The sequence below is a fragment of the Lepus europaeus genome, chromosome 4, assembly GCF_033115175.1.
Source record: "Lepus europaeus isolate LE1 chromosome 4, mLepTim1.pri, whole genome shotgun sequence".
Lineage (NCBI taxonomy): Eukaryota > Metazoa > Chordata > Mammalia > Lagomorpha > Leporidae > Lepus > Lepus europaeus.
This window is the reverse complement of record NC_084830.1, coordinates 10,724,606-10,744,709: the sequence shown is the minus strand read 5'-3', so window position 1 is coordinate 10,744,709 and position 20,104 is coordinate 10,724,606. Positions and strand designations below refer to the sequence as shown.

The following is a 20,104-nucleotide window of genomic DNA, read 5'->3' as shown; positions in this document are numbered from 1 at the left end:
CCAATCAAAATGATGAGAAAAGCAATTTGAGGGTGTATAAATAAATTATTAATCCTAATAATAGCAGCTGAAGAGTTAAGTTAAAAAAAAGCAAACTCACTGTTGAAGAAATGTTAAAAATACAAAAGAGTCCGTAATGATTATGTTAGATTTTAAGAAAGGAATAAGAACAACTAGGATTTGATATCTGTTCTTATCTTTCAACGAAACAAGAACATTTAAAATGCAAATAAATAATAATTGAAACTTGGAAATCTTTTCTGACCAGCATGTCAGCCATCAAAAAGCTGCAGCAGATAAATTTAAAATGTCCTCAAAACCCAAGAGTACATGAGAAAAATGACAAATGTATAAATTTCATATTTTTTATACCCATTGAATGATGTCTATTGAATTAACTCAGAGTTAACGTTTGAGCAATCCTGGGAAGATGCTTCAGTAGTCTCCTTATTGTTGACTTCTTTACCAACTAGTGTAGCCCAACTACTGACGTCTTTTCCAGAACAAGAATTTCCACTCTCAGTATATGAACAGTTTTATCAGAAATACTATCAAGCTCTCTTTCACCTTTTTCTAAAACTCCACTCCACTCAACTTGATAATGGCTTGCCACTATTAGCTAAAGCAAGATATTTGTGGCTCCAGTTTATTACATTCCCTACATATTGGTTCATTAGATACATATTATACATGATGAAATGATTTTGGACAAATGAAATTCCATTATCTTTACTGTTATATTTACCTTAAAGGCAGTCATTGTTTTGCCACATATTGGAAGCTTTCAATATGTTACAATTTTGTATTATATGAAAAAATAAACCTTCCTAATTTGCAAAATTCATCTTAATATTTCTACAGGATTTTTTGGAAGTAATCTGCCAGATTATCAGAGGTCAGAAATCATGATGTTCATCATGGGGAAAGTACCTGTTTTTGGAACATCTACCCATACTTTGGATATCAGTCAACTAGGGTATGTTCTCAGACTAAATTTGAATTTAGTCTTGGATTAAATTTTTTCTGAAAGAAATCTAGAAAATTATAGCTTTGTATGTATTTTTAAAGATTATTTATTTTACTATTATTACTATTATTTTATTTGAAAAAGTGACAGAGTGAGAGGTAGAAATCTTCTGTTCACTGGTTCTCTCCCCAAATGCCTGCACACACCTGGGGCTTGGCCAGTCCAAAGCCAGGAGCCAGAAACTTAAGCCGTTGTGGCCAATTGGGGAGTGAACCAGCTGATGGAAGACCTCTCTCTGTCTTTCTCACTCTCTGCCTCTCCTTCTCTCTGCGTGTAACTCTGGCTTTTAAGTAAGTAAATAAATAAATAAATAAATCTTTAAAAAAATAATAAAATAATTTTTCAGCTTATAAAATCTCAAATTTTCTTTGTCTTTTATTGAACAAGTGTAAGGTTTATTCAACCTGGTCATTATGTATGTGCATACATTAAGATAAAGTTTGAAGTTGTCTGTTAAAAATCCTTTTAATGTTAGTGTATCAGGAATATTGGCTTATTCTAGAATTCTAGAACTGATTGTGATTTTAAAGGTAACCTCTTCTCTTCCCCTTATTTTATATAATTGATGTGATTTCATATCATACCAAAGCTGTAGTTTGTAGGGTTTTTTTTGCTAATTGAATAAGGAAATGGCAGTATCTTATTTGGTTTTCCATGTATTAATTGTTTTTAATCATCTGTTCTTTACTTATTGTTGTATGTTGAAGAAATATTCATCACCTATATTCACAGTACATATTTTTCCTGATTTATAGTGTCTTTTAATTTGAGTTGTTCACTTATGTATTCATATGATTTAATTTTCATGTCATCATATGCATAGTACTGTTTGCTTTGAAAGCCAATATCTCAATTTTTTGTTTAAATTTGATTTTTTATATATGTATAATAAATTTAATTCATATGAAATTTACCTTAGCTTATAAAGTGTGCCAGGCCTTTTGCTATCATAAAAATAACAGCCAGTGGAACAGAATTTTAAAATCAATAAATAGTAATAGGAGTGAATGTTAATGAGTTTTAATGCCAGCATTTTGTTATTTTAGGGATTTGGGAACGAGGCGGATTCAGATAATGTTGCTGAGGTCTTTACTCATGGTAAGGCATTTAAGGCATATGAAGGACACACTGTAAGTTACTGAAAAATAAAAGAATAGCCTCACATCATCAGCTTCATTTTCTTATTTGCTAAACACTGTTTCTGGAATTAAATACTTTGCATTTTTCTTTATTACCCTATACTTTTTACTACTGTTTCCTTCCTTCTGTCATTTTGTTTGGTCTTCATAATGATGAAATATACAAAGGAAAGGAAATATTGCCATTATGCAGATGCCTGGTCTCAGAGGAGTGGAGGGAGATGAAGTTCACCATGGCCACTGTGCTAAAGAGTAGAACTTGGACTTGACGTCTAGAGTTCTTTTACATAGTAGGCTCCTTCCTTCACACCCTGACCATACTGATTTTATACTGGGAAAAGAATTCATGAAAATGAAAATCTAGTACGTTAAATTGGGAGTGACTGTAAGTAGTTGAAAAGGAAAATTATAGCCAAAATGAGAAATGCTGATTATTTCATAGTTAACAGTATTCTTTCTTTATTCAGCTACTCCAAATGTAATGATAAGAACCAGGCAGGGGCCAGTTGTTTGGAAAGTGTGTCTTTCCAATTCAATATCTTCCTGGTTTATTCTGGGAAAATATTAATGTCCCATAATCCTATTTTTTTTAAGGAATTCTCTCATACCTAAAGATAAGTACAATAGTATCTTCTGTGATTTCATTTTCAATCTTGTTCATGGTGCTTGTGATATTTAAATATAGACATAGTTATCAGTGCTTTCTGTTTCTCACCTTTTTATTTGTGTCTTATTTAATAAGTTATGGCCAACTGTGCAATAAACACATTTATGTATATTATAATTTTTTTTAAATTTGGTATTCTCTATTTAGAATTTTTATTTCAAAAATTCTTGAATATAGTGTGAGAAATATGTATATATTTTTAATTTCCTACGTGGGTAGCTAATTGTCCCACCAGTTTCCCTGCCAATTTAGAAAATAACCTCCATTCTATAGTAAGTGTGCAAAGTATAAATGTTTAATAGTTCATATATGCTTATAATCTCAAGAATAAGTAGAAACTCCCAGCTGAATTTTCATTTGGTCCTGATCTTTGTTTATACTAAACATATTCCCTAAGTAAATTGATTATACCACATAGCCAACTGAAAAATATATGTGTGATACAATTAAAATATATTGATAACATTTAAGTATATTTTCCTTAAAAACTTTAAATTTAGAGAATACTAATATTCTCAAAATGTCAAGTCAAATAATTAATAAAGTATGACATTCCAAAATGAAATTGTGTTCCTGTTATCCAACTGTTTAATTTAAAAGAATAATTTACAAATTTAAATTTAAAATGTGAAGGACTGCCGGCGCTGTGGCTCAACAGGCTAATCCTCCGCCTTGCGGTGCCGGCACACTGGGTTCTAGTCCCGGTCGGGGCGCCGGATTCTTTCCCGGTTGCCCCTCTTCCAGGCCAGCTCTCTGCTGTGGCCCGGGAGTGCTGTGGAGGATGGCCCAGGTGCTTGGGCTCTGCACCCCATGGGAGACCAGGAGAAGCACCTGGCTCCTGCCTTCAGATCAGCACGGTGCACCGGCTGCAGCGTGGCGGCCATTGGAGGGTGAACCAACGGCAAAAAGGAGACCTTTCTCTCTGTCTCTCTCTCTCTCTCACTGTCCACTCTGCCTGTCAAAAAAATAAAAAAATAAAAATAAAATAAAATTTGAAGGACTTACCTTTAGTATTTTCCACCTCTTCATGCTCACTACCTATTCCTAACCTATGAGAACCTCAGTTTCCTTTACAAAATGGGGCTTTGCTCACCAGATGTGCTGTGGATGGAATCAATACGTAGTTGGTGGTTAGATCGTGCCTGGCACTTGGTAACTGCCCTGTTAGAAGTTTTATTCTTTTAAGAATAATGGCACTTCACTAATTTCCTTTATGTCTTTCCTTCAAGCTTATGTCCATATTTTCTGTTTCTATAGGTTTATGGTTCTTATAAAACAATATGAGAATCTTACCAAAGCATTAGTGACAAATGTTTTTTTATTTGTTTTCCTCCTGATAAACAGGTAACCTCTGGATACAAAGCAAAGACAATTGTTACTGCACTTCCAGGGTCTTTTCTGGATCCTTTGTTGTCTCCATCTCTTATGGAAGATTATGAACTGAGACAGTTAGTTCTGGAGGTCATGCACAACCTCATGGATCGCCACGACAATAGAGCCAAGCTCCGGGGGATCAGGTAATGGTGCTGAAACGTGCTGAGTTGATGATGTCTTCTAAGTGAGTGCCTTAAAGTATTGTGATTTTTTTCTATCAAAAATTTTCAGATTTTATTCTTACAGAGTTTTATTTAACGATTAATATATTTAAGATAGGAAATGCTTGGAGGTTGTTTAATGTACATTTCAAAGGTCTTATCTGCTAGTAGTCACTAATTAACATGATTTTTATTTCACTTTTGCTTTAAATTTAGGAATTGCTTTATTATTATTTAGATTGCTATATTTAATCCTCCTTAATTTGTCTTGATAATTCGGTAGTATCAATACATATAGGCATATTTTAAATGTTCGTTAAAAATTAAATAAACTCCTAATTATAAATACAGTTTTCCATATACGACATGGTATTATAACTAAATATGCTATTTATTCAAAACATTATATTGATTATCTCTAGAATAATACCAGATGTAGCTGACCTAAAGATAAAAAGAGAAAAAATCTGTAGACAAGATACAAGTTTCATGAAAAAGGTAAGATCGTCTTGTGAAAACTAAGTCCATAATGTAAATTTTAGGTGCTTTTCTATTGATCTGTTGCTTTTTAAAATGAAGCCTTAGAATCATGATGCTGACTTCAGCCACCCCACATGGCTACAACATTCCTGCTGGTGTCTCCTCCAGCTTACATTTCTGTAATAGTTCCAGAGTTTTTCTTTTGAATGAAAACTCTCTCATTTCTACCCTGTACTCTTCCCCCATCCAGAACACACATGCTGATTTTACATTTTAGTGGCTCTTTTATAAACAACTTAAAGTCACCATTGAATAAATAACTATAATGAGTATTTACTGTGTATTAGGCACTGTTCTATCTACATTTGGGTTACAAAAATGAGTTAGGCAGGATCTCTTAAGTACTATCTAGCTAGATTTCCATGATGATAATTTAAATTCCGTAGGGTTTTCTAGCATATTGAATGAATTTCTGGGCCATTATTTATCCAAAGCGTTAGCACCTAATATTGGCAGACACTGAGCTTAGTGTTGAAAGATGACATGTTCTAAGCTCCGTGCTGCACTCATCATGGTGGGTAATGGAGCTCTGTCTATAGAGTTGCAGGGAACACAGACACGTAGGAAGGTTGGTGCAGAAATCTCTTGGGTCCATGCTTCTGCCTCCTTAGACCACACTGTCTGCAGTCACCATCTTTAATGTTGCCATCTCTATCATTATTGATTTCTGTGCATCAAGTGAATTCCTTCAGTTTCAAAATTTATTTTGAAAATATTGTAGGCTGGCACAGTGGTGCAGTAGGTTAATCTTCCACCTGTGGCGCTGGCATCCCATATGGGCACCTGTTCTGGTCCTGGCTGTTCCTCTTCCAGTCCGGCTCTCTGCTATGGCCTGGGAAAGCAGTAGAAGATGGCCCAGGTCCTTGGGCCCCTGCACTCGTGTGGGAGACCAGGGGAAGCCCTGGCTCTTGGCTTTGGGCTGGCACAGCTCCAGCTGTTGCGGCCATTTGGGGAGTGAACCAACGGACGGAAGACCTTTCTCTCTGACTCTCCCTCTCACTGTCTGTAACTCTCTCAATAAATAAATAAAAATCTTTTTTAAAAAAAAGAAAATATTGTTCCTTGATTCCTTGAATAAAAATATTTTTTAGGTTGGGTTATAATAATGAGGGGCCATAAAAAAAGAGGCCATAAAAAGTTCATAGAAAATGTGGATTCAGAAAACTGCATAGATTTCAAAGTTTTCTAGCATAAAACTGAGCTTATTTTTTAATTCCATTTTTCCATGAACATTTTGAAGTACCCTTGTGTATCAAAATGCTGGTTAATCAAGAGGGCAGAGACATTAACTCTTACCAACTTGTATTTTTTTGTATATTTTTTAATATAACCCAGCTAAAGAAGATATTGCACATCACTGAGGAACTTTTTAATCCTGAATAAAACAATGAATTTTGCAAACTAAATTGATGATTGATTCAAGGTCTTTGTATTTATGTGATGACCTTCAATAATACTGAACACTGAGACTGGATTTCATTTTATCTGTTATGATAGTGATAGAAATAACACTTCTCCATGCTTAGTTTTTCTCATCATCAATTTGAATGATTGATTTATTTGCCTGCAAGATGAGACTGCTTTGTTATATGTTAAATTTTGAATCCTTTAACTGGTTCCTGAGTTAGTTGTCCTGTTTTGCAGTGTCAAATAGCTAAAGTGGTTAGCATTTGTTACTGATAGGATGGACTATGACTAATAGGATCTTCTTCCTTGGGAAAAATCAGTTCATACTTTTTCCTTCATCAAAATTTTATTTTTAGAATTAGACACTCTTTTTAATTTACCTTTCCACTTTAATTTATCAGTAAAAATGCTATTTGATTTTCATAAGCAACATTAACTGGCAGTTTACAAAAATTTCTACAAAGTTCTAAAGAGAAGGATTGTGTTCTGTAGCCACAGGACAGTGGACTGCCCTTTTTGTGAGAGAATCTTGCATTCAGCATGGGTAGTATGTTTTCTGTGCTAGCAGTTGTCTGTACAGGAAGCTGTGTTTCATGTTATTGCCATGCCTAAAACTTGCTCATCTTAGAACATCTTAGATTGAGTCTGTTTGAAAAAAGACAGTCCTGGCCGGCGCCGCGGCTCACTAGGCTAATCCTCCACTGCGGCGCCAGCACACTGGGTTCTAGTCCCGGTCGGGGCACCAGATTCTGTCCCGGTTGCCCCTCTTCCAGTCCAGCTCTCTGCTGTGGCCCGGAAGGGCAGTGGAGAATGGCCCAAGTGCCAGGGATAAGCACCTGGCTTCTGCCTTCGGATCAGCATGGTGCGCCGGCCGCAAGTGCACCAGCTGCTGCGGCCATTGGAGGGTGAACCAACGGCAAAGGAAGACCTTTCTCTCTGTCTCTCTCTCTCACTGTCCACTCTGCCTGTCAAAAAAAAAGACAGTCCCTGGGCAGAATGCCCTTCCACTTGACCCTGGGAGGTGTTCCTAGCCATCATTGCTGCCTCCCAGGGTCTACAGTAGCAGGAAGCTGTGGAGTCAGGAGCTGGGGCTGTGTCATTCTCAGGCACTTAGATGTGGGATGTGGGCTTCCTAAGGATTTCCTGTGCAGCCACTGAACTGCTCAGCCAAATACCCGTCCCACAGCTCTGACTTTTAAACAACATTATTTAGTTTATTTGGCTACTTATATTTTGTATGTGAGGAACCTCAGTTTGTGTGTTATTCTGTTTAGTTTTTCTCATTCAGCTCTATCTTGGTGGAATCCATCCATGTGTAGGTAGCTTTCACAGTATTCCATGGAGTAAATGTATTCCATGATATGAACAAGCATGCTTGTGTGTGTGTTATGGTGTGTTCAGTTCCCATTTCTGAAAAGGCTGTTGGAGAAATCACTGCAAAAGAAGTTATGCATTCTTCAAATTCACTAAATAATACCCAGATACTTTAAAAAGTCATTAAACCTGTTTATTCTGCATGGTTATAATAAAAGTTGCAAAAGTTTAATTTTATTTAATATGGTGGGTATGTAGAAATGATTTTTAAAAATACACTTAAATTACTTATGGAACCTGAAACCTGAACTCTTATGTATGTGAGCACTGCTTTAATGTTTGTTTTTTTTTTTTTTTTTTTTTGACAGGCAGAGTGGACAGTGAGAGAGAGAGACAGAGAGAAAGGTCTTCCTTTTTCCGTTGGTTCACCCTCCAATGGCCGCCGCGGTAGCGCGCTGCGGCCGGCGCACCATGCTGGTCCGATGGCAGGTGCCAGGTGCTTCTCCTGGTCTCCCATGGGGTGCAGAGCCCAAGCACTTGGGCCATCCTCCACAGCACTCCCTGGCCACAGCAGAGAGCTGGCCTGGAAGAGGGGCAACCGGGACAGGATCGGTGCCCCAACCGGGACTAGAACCCGGTGTGCCGGCGCTGCAAGGTGGAGGATTAGCCTGTTGAGCCACGGCGCCGGCCTGCTTTAATGTTTTTTAATGTTTAGAAAGCATGGGATTCAAGAGTATTTCTTAGGGTTTGAGAAGACCTAGTACATAAGACCTTTCTAGAGAAAAGCAAACTCTGAGTTCAGAGTGGTACAGAGCTGAATGTCAACTTCAAAGACAGAGGAATCTGGTAGGAGAGCGGTTTTCCTGTCTGTAACCAACAGAGGCCTGCCTGCATGCATCACTGGTTTCAGCAGATGTAGCAGTCACTGTCACAGATGGACGGAGAACAGAGCACAATACACACTTTTTGTAGACAGGCTGGGTACCAGAGTCTCATGCTGTTCTTGCTCAGCTCTCTCTTCTGAAGTACTCAGAGGAACCTGCCAAGAAACAGGCCTGATAGCCCCCACTCCACCCAACCCCTGCCACGTGGCGGTATGCATGTTCTTAACGCTGGCTGAACACTACAGTTACCTGGGAAGCTTGGCGCTTTAAAAACACTAATGCTTGACCACTAACTAGTTAAATCAAATATGGGGAAGGATGAGGAGTAGGGAAGGCAGGAGCATGGCAGCCATTCCAGGAGCCAGGAGCTTCTGCTGGTCTCCCACACAGGTGCAGGGACCCAAGGACTTGGGTCATCTTCCACTGCTTTCCCAGGCCACAGCAGAGAGCTGAATTGGAAGTGGAGCCGCCAGGACTTGAACTGTCGCCCATATGATATGCCGGCACCACAGGTGGCAGCTTTACCCGCTATGCCACAGTGCCAGCCCTATATCCTTTATTAAAATACTTAGGTTAATGCTTAGGTATTAACGTACTAATCTAGTTTAGGGAGAAACCTCTGTGCAATGCCTGTGGAGTTTCTTTTCCCTCTTTCCTGTAAATGGACTTTGGACTTGCCTTTGGAGACTCCACTCCTATGTTAATATTTATTTATTTATTTATTTGAGAGGTAGAGTTAGAGGTAGAATTAGAGAGAATGGTCTTCCATACGCTAGTTCACTTCCCATATGGTTGCAGTGACCAGAACTACACCGATCCGAAGCTAGGAACCAGGAGCATCCTCTCAGTCTCCCATGTGGGTACAGGGGCCCAAGAACATGTGCCATCTTCCACTGCTTTCCCAGGCCATTAGCACAGAGCTGGATCAGAAGAAGAGCAGCCAGGACACCAACCACTGCCCAGAGGGGATGCTGGCACTGCAGGTTGAGTCTTAGCTCACTGTGCCACTGTGTCTGCCCACTTGGATAGCTCTTAGCCCACAGCATAAGGTTTATCCCCAAGACAAGAAAGCCAGTCCATTTCCCCACAGCAGAGTATTCAGTGTCATTGCCAAGGCTGTACTACAAAAGTATCTTCCCAGGATTCTGCCATCCATTTTAGTGTTTTCTCAAATCAGTCTATAATTTGATTTTGTTTTCCCAAATTATTGCTAAAAACATTGTTTACATTAGAACTATTTCTTAGTAGCTGTTTTTAAGGTTTGCTCTTCAACTCTACCATTGTTTTGTAGTTGTATGTTAGCATATTTGCTGATGTTAATCATTTGAATTCAGTTTGACCATATAATTATCACCTCAACTTCCATGTTACATTATGAAATAAAAGAACTATTTTATAAGGTTATATGCATGTGACATTTTCCTTTACTACATTTTACAGAATTATCTTTTTTCTCTGTCATTTCCTTACAGAATGGGCAACAGCTATATCGGCACATATATTTGGGCTGTAAAGAGGAAGACAATGTTCAGAAAAACTATGAGCTACTTTACACTTCTCTTGCTCTTATAACCATTGAACTGGCCAACGAAGAAGTGGTTATCGATCTTATCCGCCTGGTCATTGCCTTACAGGTGTGCTTTCATTACCTGTCACTGAAGAAAACTGTTTTTGTGTTTTTATTTTTTTTTTTAATGAAACAGACACCTTTTCTAAAGTGTTATTGCCTTTATCCAAGGACATGAATTTTAATTAGAGATGTCTACTTATAAATCTAAAATAACCAAGATTATAATAGCATTCTTTTTTTTAACAAGTGAGTATTGACTTCATGCTAAATATCATTCAAGGCTGTAGGGGTGCTGTGATGAAAAAGACAGCCTGTACACCCATACTGTCTGTCTAATGGAAAAGATAGTCCTTGACTACTAATTATATATTTGATGTTTTTAAATTGCACTTGTACATTATAAAATATAGGAGATGTTAGAGCAGAGATGTTAGCACAGAAAAGGCTTTCTCAAGATAGAGACATTGAAGTTGAGAGATTTAACTCCACTGTGAATGGGCATTTATTGTCCTTTCAGAATTCTTTTAAAAAATAACTTCTGACAAGATGATGTTTTTGTTAGCATTCCAGACTGTCTGCAGTTTTCCAGTGTAATCATAGAGAAAATGTCAGTGGAGCTTAAGAATGTGATCTGTTGGATGTGTTTGTTTCTTATTCAAGGACAGTGCGATTATCAATGAGGATAATTTGCCAATGTTCCATCGGTGTGGAATCATGGCCCTGGTTGCAGCGTACCTCAACTTTGTAAGTCAGATGATAGCTGTCCCTGCATTTTGCCAGCATGTTAGCAAGGTAATGTGTTTACAAAAGTCCTTAAACTTGTCTAAAAATGGCTTATTTTCTTTCAGTGGTGATTATTTTTAATTTTATGATTATATATCAAATTATTAAGACAATTCTATAAAAATAGTAATTAAATTGAAATGACAGCTCAACTACAGTTAGTATTTTTATCCTATATTTTCTTTGATACTTATTAGAATTTTTTAATGTAGTGGGTGAGTTTTCTTTGTCAATATCTTATGTGATTACTTGTATAATTTTTTCTTTTAGCATTATGATTCTTAATATCTAAATTTTCCAAAATCACGTTACTTTTGTTCTTATGTTACATTATTATTTTACTCTACTTGAGGCATATTTAAAAATTGAATTAACATGAGTCTTAAAATTTTGTCTTGAGTCCTTCAATTATGCTTAAGGTTTTTTCAGTAATAACTCTTAAATAGTTACTTATGTGATTTAACATACACTTCAGAGTCCCTAACTTAGCAGAACAAGTCCACTTTAAAAACATCTGACATGGGCCGGGTCCACTTTAAAAACATCTGACATGGGCCGGTGCCGCAGCTCAATAGCTAATCCTCTGCCTGAGGCGCCGGCATACTGGGTTCTAGTCCTGGTCGGAGTGCCAGATTCTGTCCTGGTTGCCCCTCTTCCAGGCCAGCTCTCTGCTGTGGCCAGGGAGTGCAGTGGAGGATGGCCCAAGTGCTTGGGCCCTGCACCCCATGGGAGACCAGGAGAAGCACCTGGCCCCTGTCTTCGGATCAGCGTGGTGCGCTGGCCGCAGTGCACCGGCCGTGGCGGCCATTGGAGGGTGAACCAATGGCAAAAGGAAGACTTTTCTCTCTGTCTCTCTCTCTTGCTGTCCACTCTGCCTGTCAAAAATAAAAAATAAAAATAAAAAAAAATTTTAAAAAACATTTAGAAGAACCTAATTTTTATGAAATTGGAAGTACATCTTTCAGTCCTTAAAAAATATAGGTTTTTGTTGTGTATCTTGATAAAACTTAGTCATTCAGTAAACATGTGGGTAAGTTCTGAGGCCTGCCATTAGAGATGCAGATATTCTAACAGCAGAATACCCTGTTTGCATTGCTCACAGAGCCGTGGCGGAGCCACATTACGCAAACGGTTTGAGGCCTCATGCACAGGCTACAGAAAGTGTTCAGAACCTGCAGGGTGGTGATTTGCAATGGTATTTCCAAAGTAGTTCTTTGGAAAAAATGCTTGTTCCTTCATAGTAGGTTTGAGCAAATGTAAAATATCATTTCTTACTTTATATATTACTTTATTGTTAAAATTTTACAGTGTACTCTAGGGTTTTAAAATAATAAAACAAAAATGAACTCTAGGCTCAAGACTTAGCTTAAATTTCAAAATAAAATTATATTTCATTTAAATGTTTAAAGGTTTTGTCCTTTTTAAATTGTTTTACAGAGTTTTTTAGCAAGGTCTTGAGAGCTAAGGTTTTTGATATTTGTTTTGTTTTTGACTCTTTCAGGTTATTGAAATTCGAACTATGGAAGCCCCTTATTTTCTACCAGAGCATATTTTCAGAGATAAGTGCATGTATGTGAATTCTTTATACTTCTAGGGAAGTGCTGACTGGAAAAACCAATGACATAAATTATTGCTGTAATTATTTTTTCCCATTTTATACTGATCATTATTTTGTGTTTGTGTCATTTAATTAACCCAGCCTCTCTCCTTACTATAAGAAGTTCTTGTGCATTATAAATATCAACTCATGTGCACATGGAGTGTCGCAAAAAAAGAAAAAAAGGAAAAAAAGAGCTATATCATATTTGTTTTAATGTAGGAATATGTCTTTTAACTATAACTTTTTTTATGTTCTCTTATATAAATAGACCCTTATTTAAGAGAACATAATATCCTGTTGCAAATTTTCAGTAATAGATAACAATACTCATAAAATTGTGAAAGAATGTATTAAAATTGGTAACTTGCTTGCCAAAGGAAACAGATATATGAATAATAAACTTCTATATTTTATTCAAATTTTTGGCTCTACAAGCTATTTAATATTGGAAGCATCAGCGTAAGATCATATCAGCACTTTAAAAGCAAAGTGAAACTATATGGTTTGGGAAGTGCTTTCAGTCACTTGGCTAATTGATTGTAGTTTTTATTAATAATCAATGAGCTACATTTTTTATTTTATACAGAAGATTTTTAATTAGCATGAAAGTAAGAATTGATTTGACTGTGTGCTTCTCATGTTCAATATGAACAGAGATTATAAGGCTGAATTCACTATTGGAACATCACGGGGAGAAGAGTCAGAGCACCGTAGTTAGTATGTGGGACTACACACCATCTGCTTTTTCCTTTTTTTTTTTTTTTTTTAAGATTTATTTATTTATTTGAACGTCAGAGTTACACAGAGAGAGAAGGAGATGGCAGAGAAAGAGAGGTCTTCCATCTGCTGGTTCACTCGCCAATTGGCCGCAGTGGCCAGAGCCGCACCAATCCGAAGCCAGGAGCCAGGAGCTTCTTCCAGGTCTCCCATGCAGGTGCAGGGGCCCAAGGATTTGGGCCATGTTCTACTGCTTTTCCAGGCCATAGCAGGAGCTGGATCAGAAGTGGAGCAGCTGGGACTTGAACTGGATGCCAGCACTGAAGGTGGTGGCTTTACCCATTATGCCACAGCACTGACCCCACCATCTGCTTTTTTTCTTAAGATTTTTTTTTTTCATGTTTGTTTTTTATTTTATTTTTCCCCCCAAAGAAACTGTATTTAAGGAATACAGATTTCATGCATTTTATAAGTACAACTTTAGGAATATAGTGATTTTTTCCACCATACTGACTCTTCCCACCTACTCTCCCACCCCTCCTCTTGAAAGTCAGAGTTACACACAGAGAGAGAGGAGAGGCAGGGAGAGAAATAGAGAGAGAGAGGTCTTCCATCTGCATGTTCACTCCCCAGATGGCCACAACGGCCGGAGCTGTGCTGATCCACAGCCAGGAGCCAGAAAGGAGCTTCTTCCTGGACTCCCACATAGGTGCAGGGGCCCAAGGATTTGGGCCATCTTCCACTGCTGTCCCAGGCCGTAGCAGATTGCTGGAGCAGAAGTTGAGCAGCCGGGACTCGCACCAGCGCCCAAATGGGATGCTGGCACTACAGGCCAGGGCCCCCACCATCTGCTTTTAAAGTGCTCGGTTTAGTCACCTAAAATGCACTGATTGTTACTAATTACAGATTAATTTGAGATTATATTTAGAAGAGAGAGGATTTTGCTCTGGAGTGCTTTGCTTAATAACTTTTTACTAAGTAATTTAAATAATACTGAATGATTGTTGTTTTGATCAACCTGGCAGGCTTCCAAAATCTTTAGAGAAACATGAAAAAAATTTGTATTTCCTGACCAACAAAATTGCAGAGTCGCTGGGAGGAAGTGGATACAGCGTGGAGAGGCTGTCAGTTCCATACGTACCACAGGTAACAGGTAAGAGGAAGATCATTGAAACTCTTAACCTTGGTAACTGGTTATAGTTCGGTAATTTTTACATTATCCAATTGGCAAGAAAAGAGGGTAGCCTACTCTTTCAAATGTTTAAGAGTGTTTATTTTTTAAGTTTCACTTAAAATCCTTTAGGAAATCCAAAGATATAAATATGATTTTATCATTAGTAAATCAAGTTTTGAGTCTTTATTGCTATTTTATTATTACATTTAATAAATTATCTTAACATGATGTCTTTCCTCCATGAATAATATTGTATTTAATTTATAGAAATGGGTGAAAATTGTTTAATGAGTAATTAGTGATTATTTAGCCACTTTTGTCTGTGAAGGAGTACAGTCTGTTTGCTGTGTAAAGAAATTTGTTAACTATATTTAAGTTAGGAGTATTCTTGTCAGCTGTGGACTGTGCATTTCCTTCCATTCTCTGCATTGCCTGAAGTAAATCTGTGGTATTTGAAGGCAAAACTGAATCGTGTTTTATATTCAGTTTTTATTTTAAAAATGAAAAAAAGGAATTTCTATTTTATACTCTGACTTTCCATTGATTACATAAATATTACATTTGTTGGAAGCAACAGTTCTTCCTGTGGGGTGCCTCTGATATATATGAGAACTGTTTGGTTTCAGTGAGATCGCTTTCTGGACTAATTGCTGAAACAGTCAAATCTTTGTAAATAGCTGTCTTTTTTATGCAGATCCAAAATATGTACACATCTGCTACAATGGTGGTTATTCAGAATAGTCTTAAGATGTTCATGAATGCTTTCACGATTTTTTTAAATGTCATACTATTAAGAGATTATGTTCTTCAAGAATTTCTCGGGAAATAAAAATGTAAGAAAAAGTATTAATAGAACTTTCTATTTAAAGCAATTTTTAAGAAGACTTAAAATATTTTATTCTTATAATTTGGATTTAGCTCTCTTTCCTTCAGGCAAAAAGCCTCATAAACCCAGGCGCAAGTGCAAAGGTAAATCCAGCTGCCAGTTAGGCCTGCCTTTTCCCTCGTCTGTCCTCTAGGAAAACAGCTTCCTAAAATGCGCCTTTAGAAACGGAGCCAGTTCCCTGTGTATTTCATAGTTAGAAGTTTAGTTTGTATTTTGCTTTGCCTTCCTTATAGCAATTGTTTATTTTCACTCTTTTGCTATGTGCTTCTACCCTGTTACTTTACTCTTAATTCTAAATTAAAATTCTAGCACTTTTTTTTTTAAACAGATAGTTTGCTCTTCCTTAGTTCCTCCCACCCCTGAAAAATATCTGTCCTACTTTGTAATGTCCTTCTGTCATTGACTGGAAGAATTCTGAATATTTCAGTTTATAATTAATGGTATGGGTGCAAAGCAATCACTATGTATGAATTACGATTTTTCTGACTTGTAAGGACTTTGATACTTTATAACCAGTCTGTGGCTTGCCTTAATGAAAAAAGGAGGCTGAAGAAATGGTGATATTCTATGGGATACTCAGTTAAGACATTTCCTTTTGCTGTATGGCCATCAGATATTCATTTTAAAAATTAAAGTTATTTAATAGCAGTATGTAAAAAGAAATAGCAAAATACCCATGTATTGTGTATCATACTGATATTGGGATTGCCCCCCTAAAATATGATATCAGAATATAGCCTTCTTAAAGTTCCCCCAAAAGTCCCATCTGGGGTGCCATATGAAATCAGAATATGGGGTGCCATACCATATCACCGTATGCTTATTAATAAATTCCCAATATTAATAAGCTCTTGTGGGTTCTTGCCTAATATTCAGAGAAGGATTCTAAATACTGGCATAGATAAACGAGGCAGCATGTTACATTTTTAAGCTTTTATTCAGTGAGAAGGATGCATCGGAGAGTGAGAGCTTTATCTAAAAGAGGGATAAATCTGGATTCATACCGGGTGCCAGGAACCAGCCACGTGGAGGAGCATCTAGGCCAGGAGGAGCATCTAGGTGCAGGGCCGCAGCAAGCCCCGCACTGGCAAGAAGCCAAGGAAAGGAGAGAGCAGGCACACTGTGTCCCAGATTTTTAATCCACTTTCAAAAGGGAGTGGTTTATTAACCTGATTGGTGGGAGAGCACACAGGTGTGGCCAAGGTAGGGGCATGAAGTCACACAGGGCATGGTGAAGGCATGGTCTTCCAGCTCACAACCTAATCAGTTTTCACCTGGATGCCTGCCTACATCAATACCATGTCATACCACCATCACAGTAGTAGCTACCATGTATTGACTAATTATATGCAGGTACTGTGATAAGCGCTTTGTATTCAATTCTTTCTTCATCTGTATAAAAGTTTGGTGAGGAAGATAACATCTCAGTCTACAAATGAAGATAGTGAGGCTGAAATAATTCAATTAGATTACACCAGTAGAATTAACTCTTTCCTGTACAGTTGGTACTTAATAAATTAGCTTAAGGATTATTCAGGGACCCAGAATGATATAGATTGAATTTTGTTTCCATTTATTTCATACCCCTTTTCTAAATGTACTTTTCTGACTTTGGTGGGGAGTGGAAAATATTAAGGATGCAGTCTCTACTTTCAAGGATTAAGATCTAGTGGGGAAGGTGAATGAAGAATGGAAGTGCACTAACTGATTCTAGAGAAAGAATATGATCTGTCTAAAACCTAACAGAACTGTTGGTGACTGATATAATAAGTGCTCATCAATTTTAGTTGATTATTGCATTTTTGAAAAAAATCTCCAGTAACCCTAGAACTCGAGGGAATAGTGTATGTCTTTGCATGTGCTAAGCACCACTCTCTGAGGAGCCTTTCTAAGTTGGGGTCTCATCCAAACCACAACACACAGAAAATGATTTGAGTGACTCTTTTTCTCAATTCTCCCAAAATAGTGCTTTACTAATATTCTGGATTATAGGAAAGAATTTCATTTTCTTGTGTAATTTGTCTCTAAAAAGGCTTATAAGTGAGCAGTTGTAATATGCCTGAAGTCTTTAATCTGGGAAGTTTAGGATCCTCAGTCAGCATCCAGGAGAATATTCAATCCAGGTTTGATGGGCCAGGGATATCATCAAGAAGAAAAGTCCCTAAGTAGAGTCTAAGACAAATGTTAGACAAGTGAACCCTGTTTAAACAGAGATAGCGTGTGTGAGTGAACAATTTATTCAGGGAATTAATGCAATCAGTTTGGAGTGAATTGAGGGAATGGGATTGGAAATTGCAAATCCAAGTTAAATAGTTTGAATTTCATTCTGAAATCAATGAGGAGGAATTGAATAGTTTTAATTAAGAGATACAATAATCAGAGTGGTTGTAGTTTAGCAAACTGGGTATGGAATGACCATTTAAGAGAGTTTTTCAGTAGTCTCTAGGAGAGGTGAAAGTAATCTGTACTAAAAAGGTATCAGTGAGAATACAGGGAAGTGGGTATGGAAAAATTTACAGGAGAGTCTACACACAATTTACTGGAGGACAGGGAGAGGCCAGAGACTGTGTCTAGGTTTCCAACTTTGGCACTTGTATGGATGTTCAGAACTGAGAACAGGGTTCCCTTGCCACTTAGATTTGGTTTTGGTTTTTGGTTTCAGGAGGATTGGTTAATGTGACCAGGTTTGTATGAGGAATGAAAAAAGTGTGTGTACAGCTATAACAGTCTGTAAGGTAGTTTTGAATCTAAGATGATAGAAAGTAGAATTTTTGTTAACATAAATAGGAAGTCATGACTAGTTTGGAAGAGGACATTCAAGTAAAGTCCTCTAGGCAGTTAGGAGTCAGGGCTGGGTTTTGTATGAGAATTGAGAGGTTATAGTGAAGTTTGTTGTCAGCAACATAGGACATTTTGCTAAAGCCTTCAGGGAAGATTCCTGGGTAACCTCTCAAAGTGAAGATGTGAAGAAGAGGAAAAGGACAGAATGGCTAAAGAATTCCCCTTTCCTTAGCAAAGGAATGCTGGGAAGGAGCATGTAAAAGGCTACGACTCAAAGTGTCCCATTAGAATGTAACAGGAGAAAGTTGTAATGCTGTATTGTGGATGTGTAGGACGCCTGGGGAGGTGGAGGGGAAAGCTTCAATAACTTAACTTCAGGGAGTCTGAGACTGAATGACAGCCTTTCTTTGGGTTTTCCTAGATGATTATTGACAGCCTTTGCAACAACAGTTTTGATGGCAAAATGAAAAGAAATAGAAGCATATATATGCATTGTCATTAGGATTTGTTCAGTTGCTGTTATTGTCCATGAGGATGAATAGACTCTAGTATGGCTTAGTCTTTGAAAAAGTTGCTAAGAAAGGACAGAGGATACACATGCACAGATATGTGTGTGTATGTGTATCCTTTTACACTGAACACACAACTCATAACATTGTACAAAGAATAGGAAAAAAAATCACTTATAAATAAAAATACAATCATTGTCTTATCTTCCTCCAAACAGCCATTTGCTGCCATGGATAAGCAGCTGCAGTAGGTGAAGCAATGTAGTTTGAAAGAACTGATGGTAATTGATTTTGTCTGAACCAGAAAACATAAGCTGTGTCTATGTTGGCTTGGAGTCAAAAGTCTATTATATTAATTTTGGCTGTGTTATAACCATTTGACATTGGGCATGCCCATTAATATGTTGGTGACCTGTTCTCAGAGAGAAAGCAAGGACCAAAAACCCTCAGTGTTTTAGCTCGTAAATATGTACTTGAAAGTGCTTTACTTATTTATTTTTAACATTTATTTATTTGAAAGTCAGAGTTACAGAGAGTGGAGGGGAGAAGGGGGTAGAGTGATATTTCAACTACTGGATCACTCCCCAGACATCCGCAACTGCCAGCACTGGGCCAAGCTGAAACCAGGAGCCAGGAGGTTCTTCGGGGTCTCCCACATGGGTGGCGAAGTCCAGATACTTGGGCTGTCTTCCACTGGTTTTCCCAGGCCATTAGCAGGAACCTGGAATGGACATGGAGCAGGCAGGACATGAACTGGCACCCATGTGTTTTTGGCTGGCATTGCAGGTGGTGGCTTCACCCACTATGCTACAATGCCAGCTCCATGAAAGTACTTTAAAAACGAAACAATTTTCTATAAATATAGGAATGATTTTAGTATTTATTTCAGGTCTTAATGTTCTAGTTGACTTTCAGATAGTTTTGATTTGTCCTGTTGATTAAAAGCACTTATAATACATGGCTATCTTAATTTGCTTTGTCAAAATATCTGTTGTTAGGGCCAGCACCATGGTGCAGTAGGTTAATCCTCCGCCTGCAGCACTGGCATCCCATTTGGGCGCCGGTTTGTGTCCCAGCTGCTCCTCTTCCAAACCGCTCTCTGCTGTGGCCTGGGAAAGCACTGGCCCTAGTGCTTGGGACCCTGCACCCGCATGGGAGACTGGGAGGAAGCTCCTGGCTCCTGGCTTTGGATCGGCTCAGTGTGCTGGCCATAGTAGCCATTTGGGTTGTGAACCAACGGAAGGAAAGCTTTTCTCTCTGTATCTCCCTCTCACTGTCTTTAACTACCTCTCACATAAATAAAAATAATTTAAAAATCTAAAAAAGAGTGTACCCTTTAAAAAAAATGTTGTTTTTTAACCAACCCCTGTTGGAGGAGAAGAGCTCGGAGACCACAAACATGGAGGAAGGGTGGGGAACGTGGAGAGATGCTCATGGCCTGATGGGGCCTGATTGGATCACCACTCTCCTCCATAGCAGTGTGCCAGGGTTACATGTGAATCAAAACTTGTAAACCTGGTTTCCGATGTAGGTCCCATCTCCTTTCTGGAGGGGATTGAATTTCTGTTTTA

General features: G+C 37.9%; 1 protein-coding gene across 4 annotated transcripts in view; it reads left to right on the top strand.

Annotated features, from left to right (window-relative positions):
* EFR3A (EFR3 homolog A) overlaps window positions 1–20,104 on the top strand; it is a 135,650-nt gene that overhangs the window by 96,804 nt on the left and 18,742 nt on the right. For all 4 annotated transcript variants that reach the window (XM_062187976.1, XM_062187977.1, XM_062187978.1 and 1 more), the window contains 8 exons: window positions 862–976; window positions 2,074–2,125; window positions 4,178–4,350; window positions 4,791–4,866; window positions 9,986–10,147; window positions 10,744–10,875; window positions 12,368–12,435; window positions 14,209–14,336. In XM_062187976.1, the coding sequence (XP_062043960.1) occupies window positions 862–976; window positions 2,074–2,125; window positions 4,178–4,350; window positions 4,791–4,866; window positions 9,986–10,147; window positions 10,744–10,875; window positions 12,368–12,435; window positions 14,209–14,336 (906 nt within the window). The remainder of the gene's footprint in view (window positions 1–861; window positions 977–2,073; window positions 2,126–4,177; window positions 4,351–4,790; window positions 4,867–9,985; window positions 10,148–10,743; window positions 10,876–12,367; window positions 12,436–14,208; window positions 14,337–20,104) is intronic.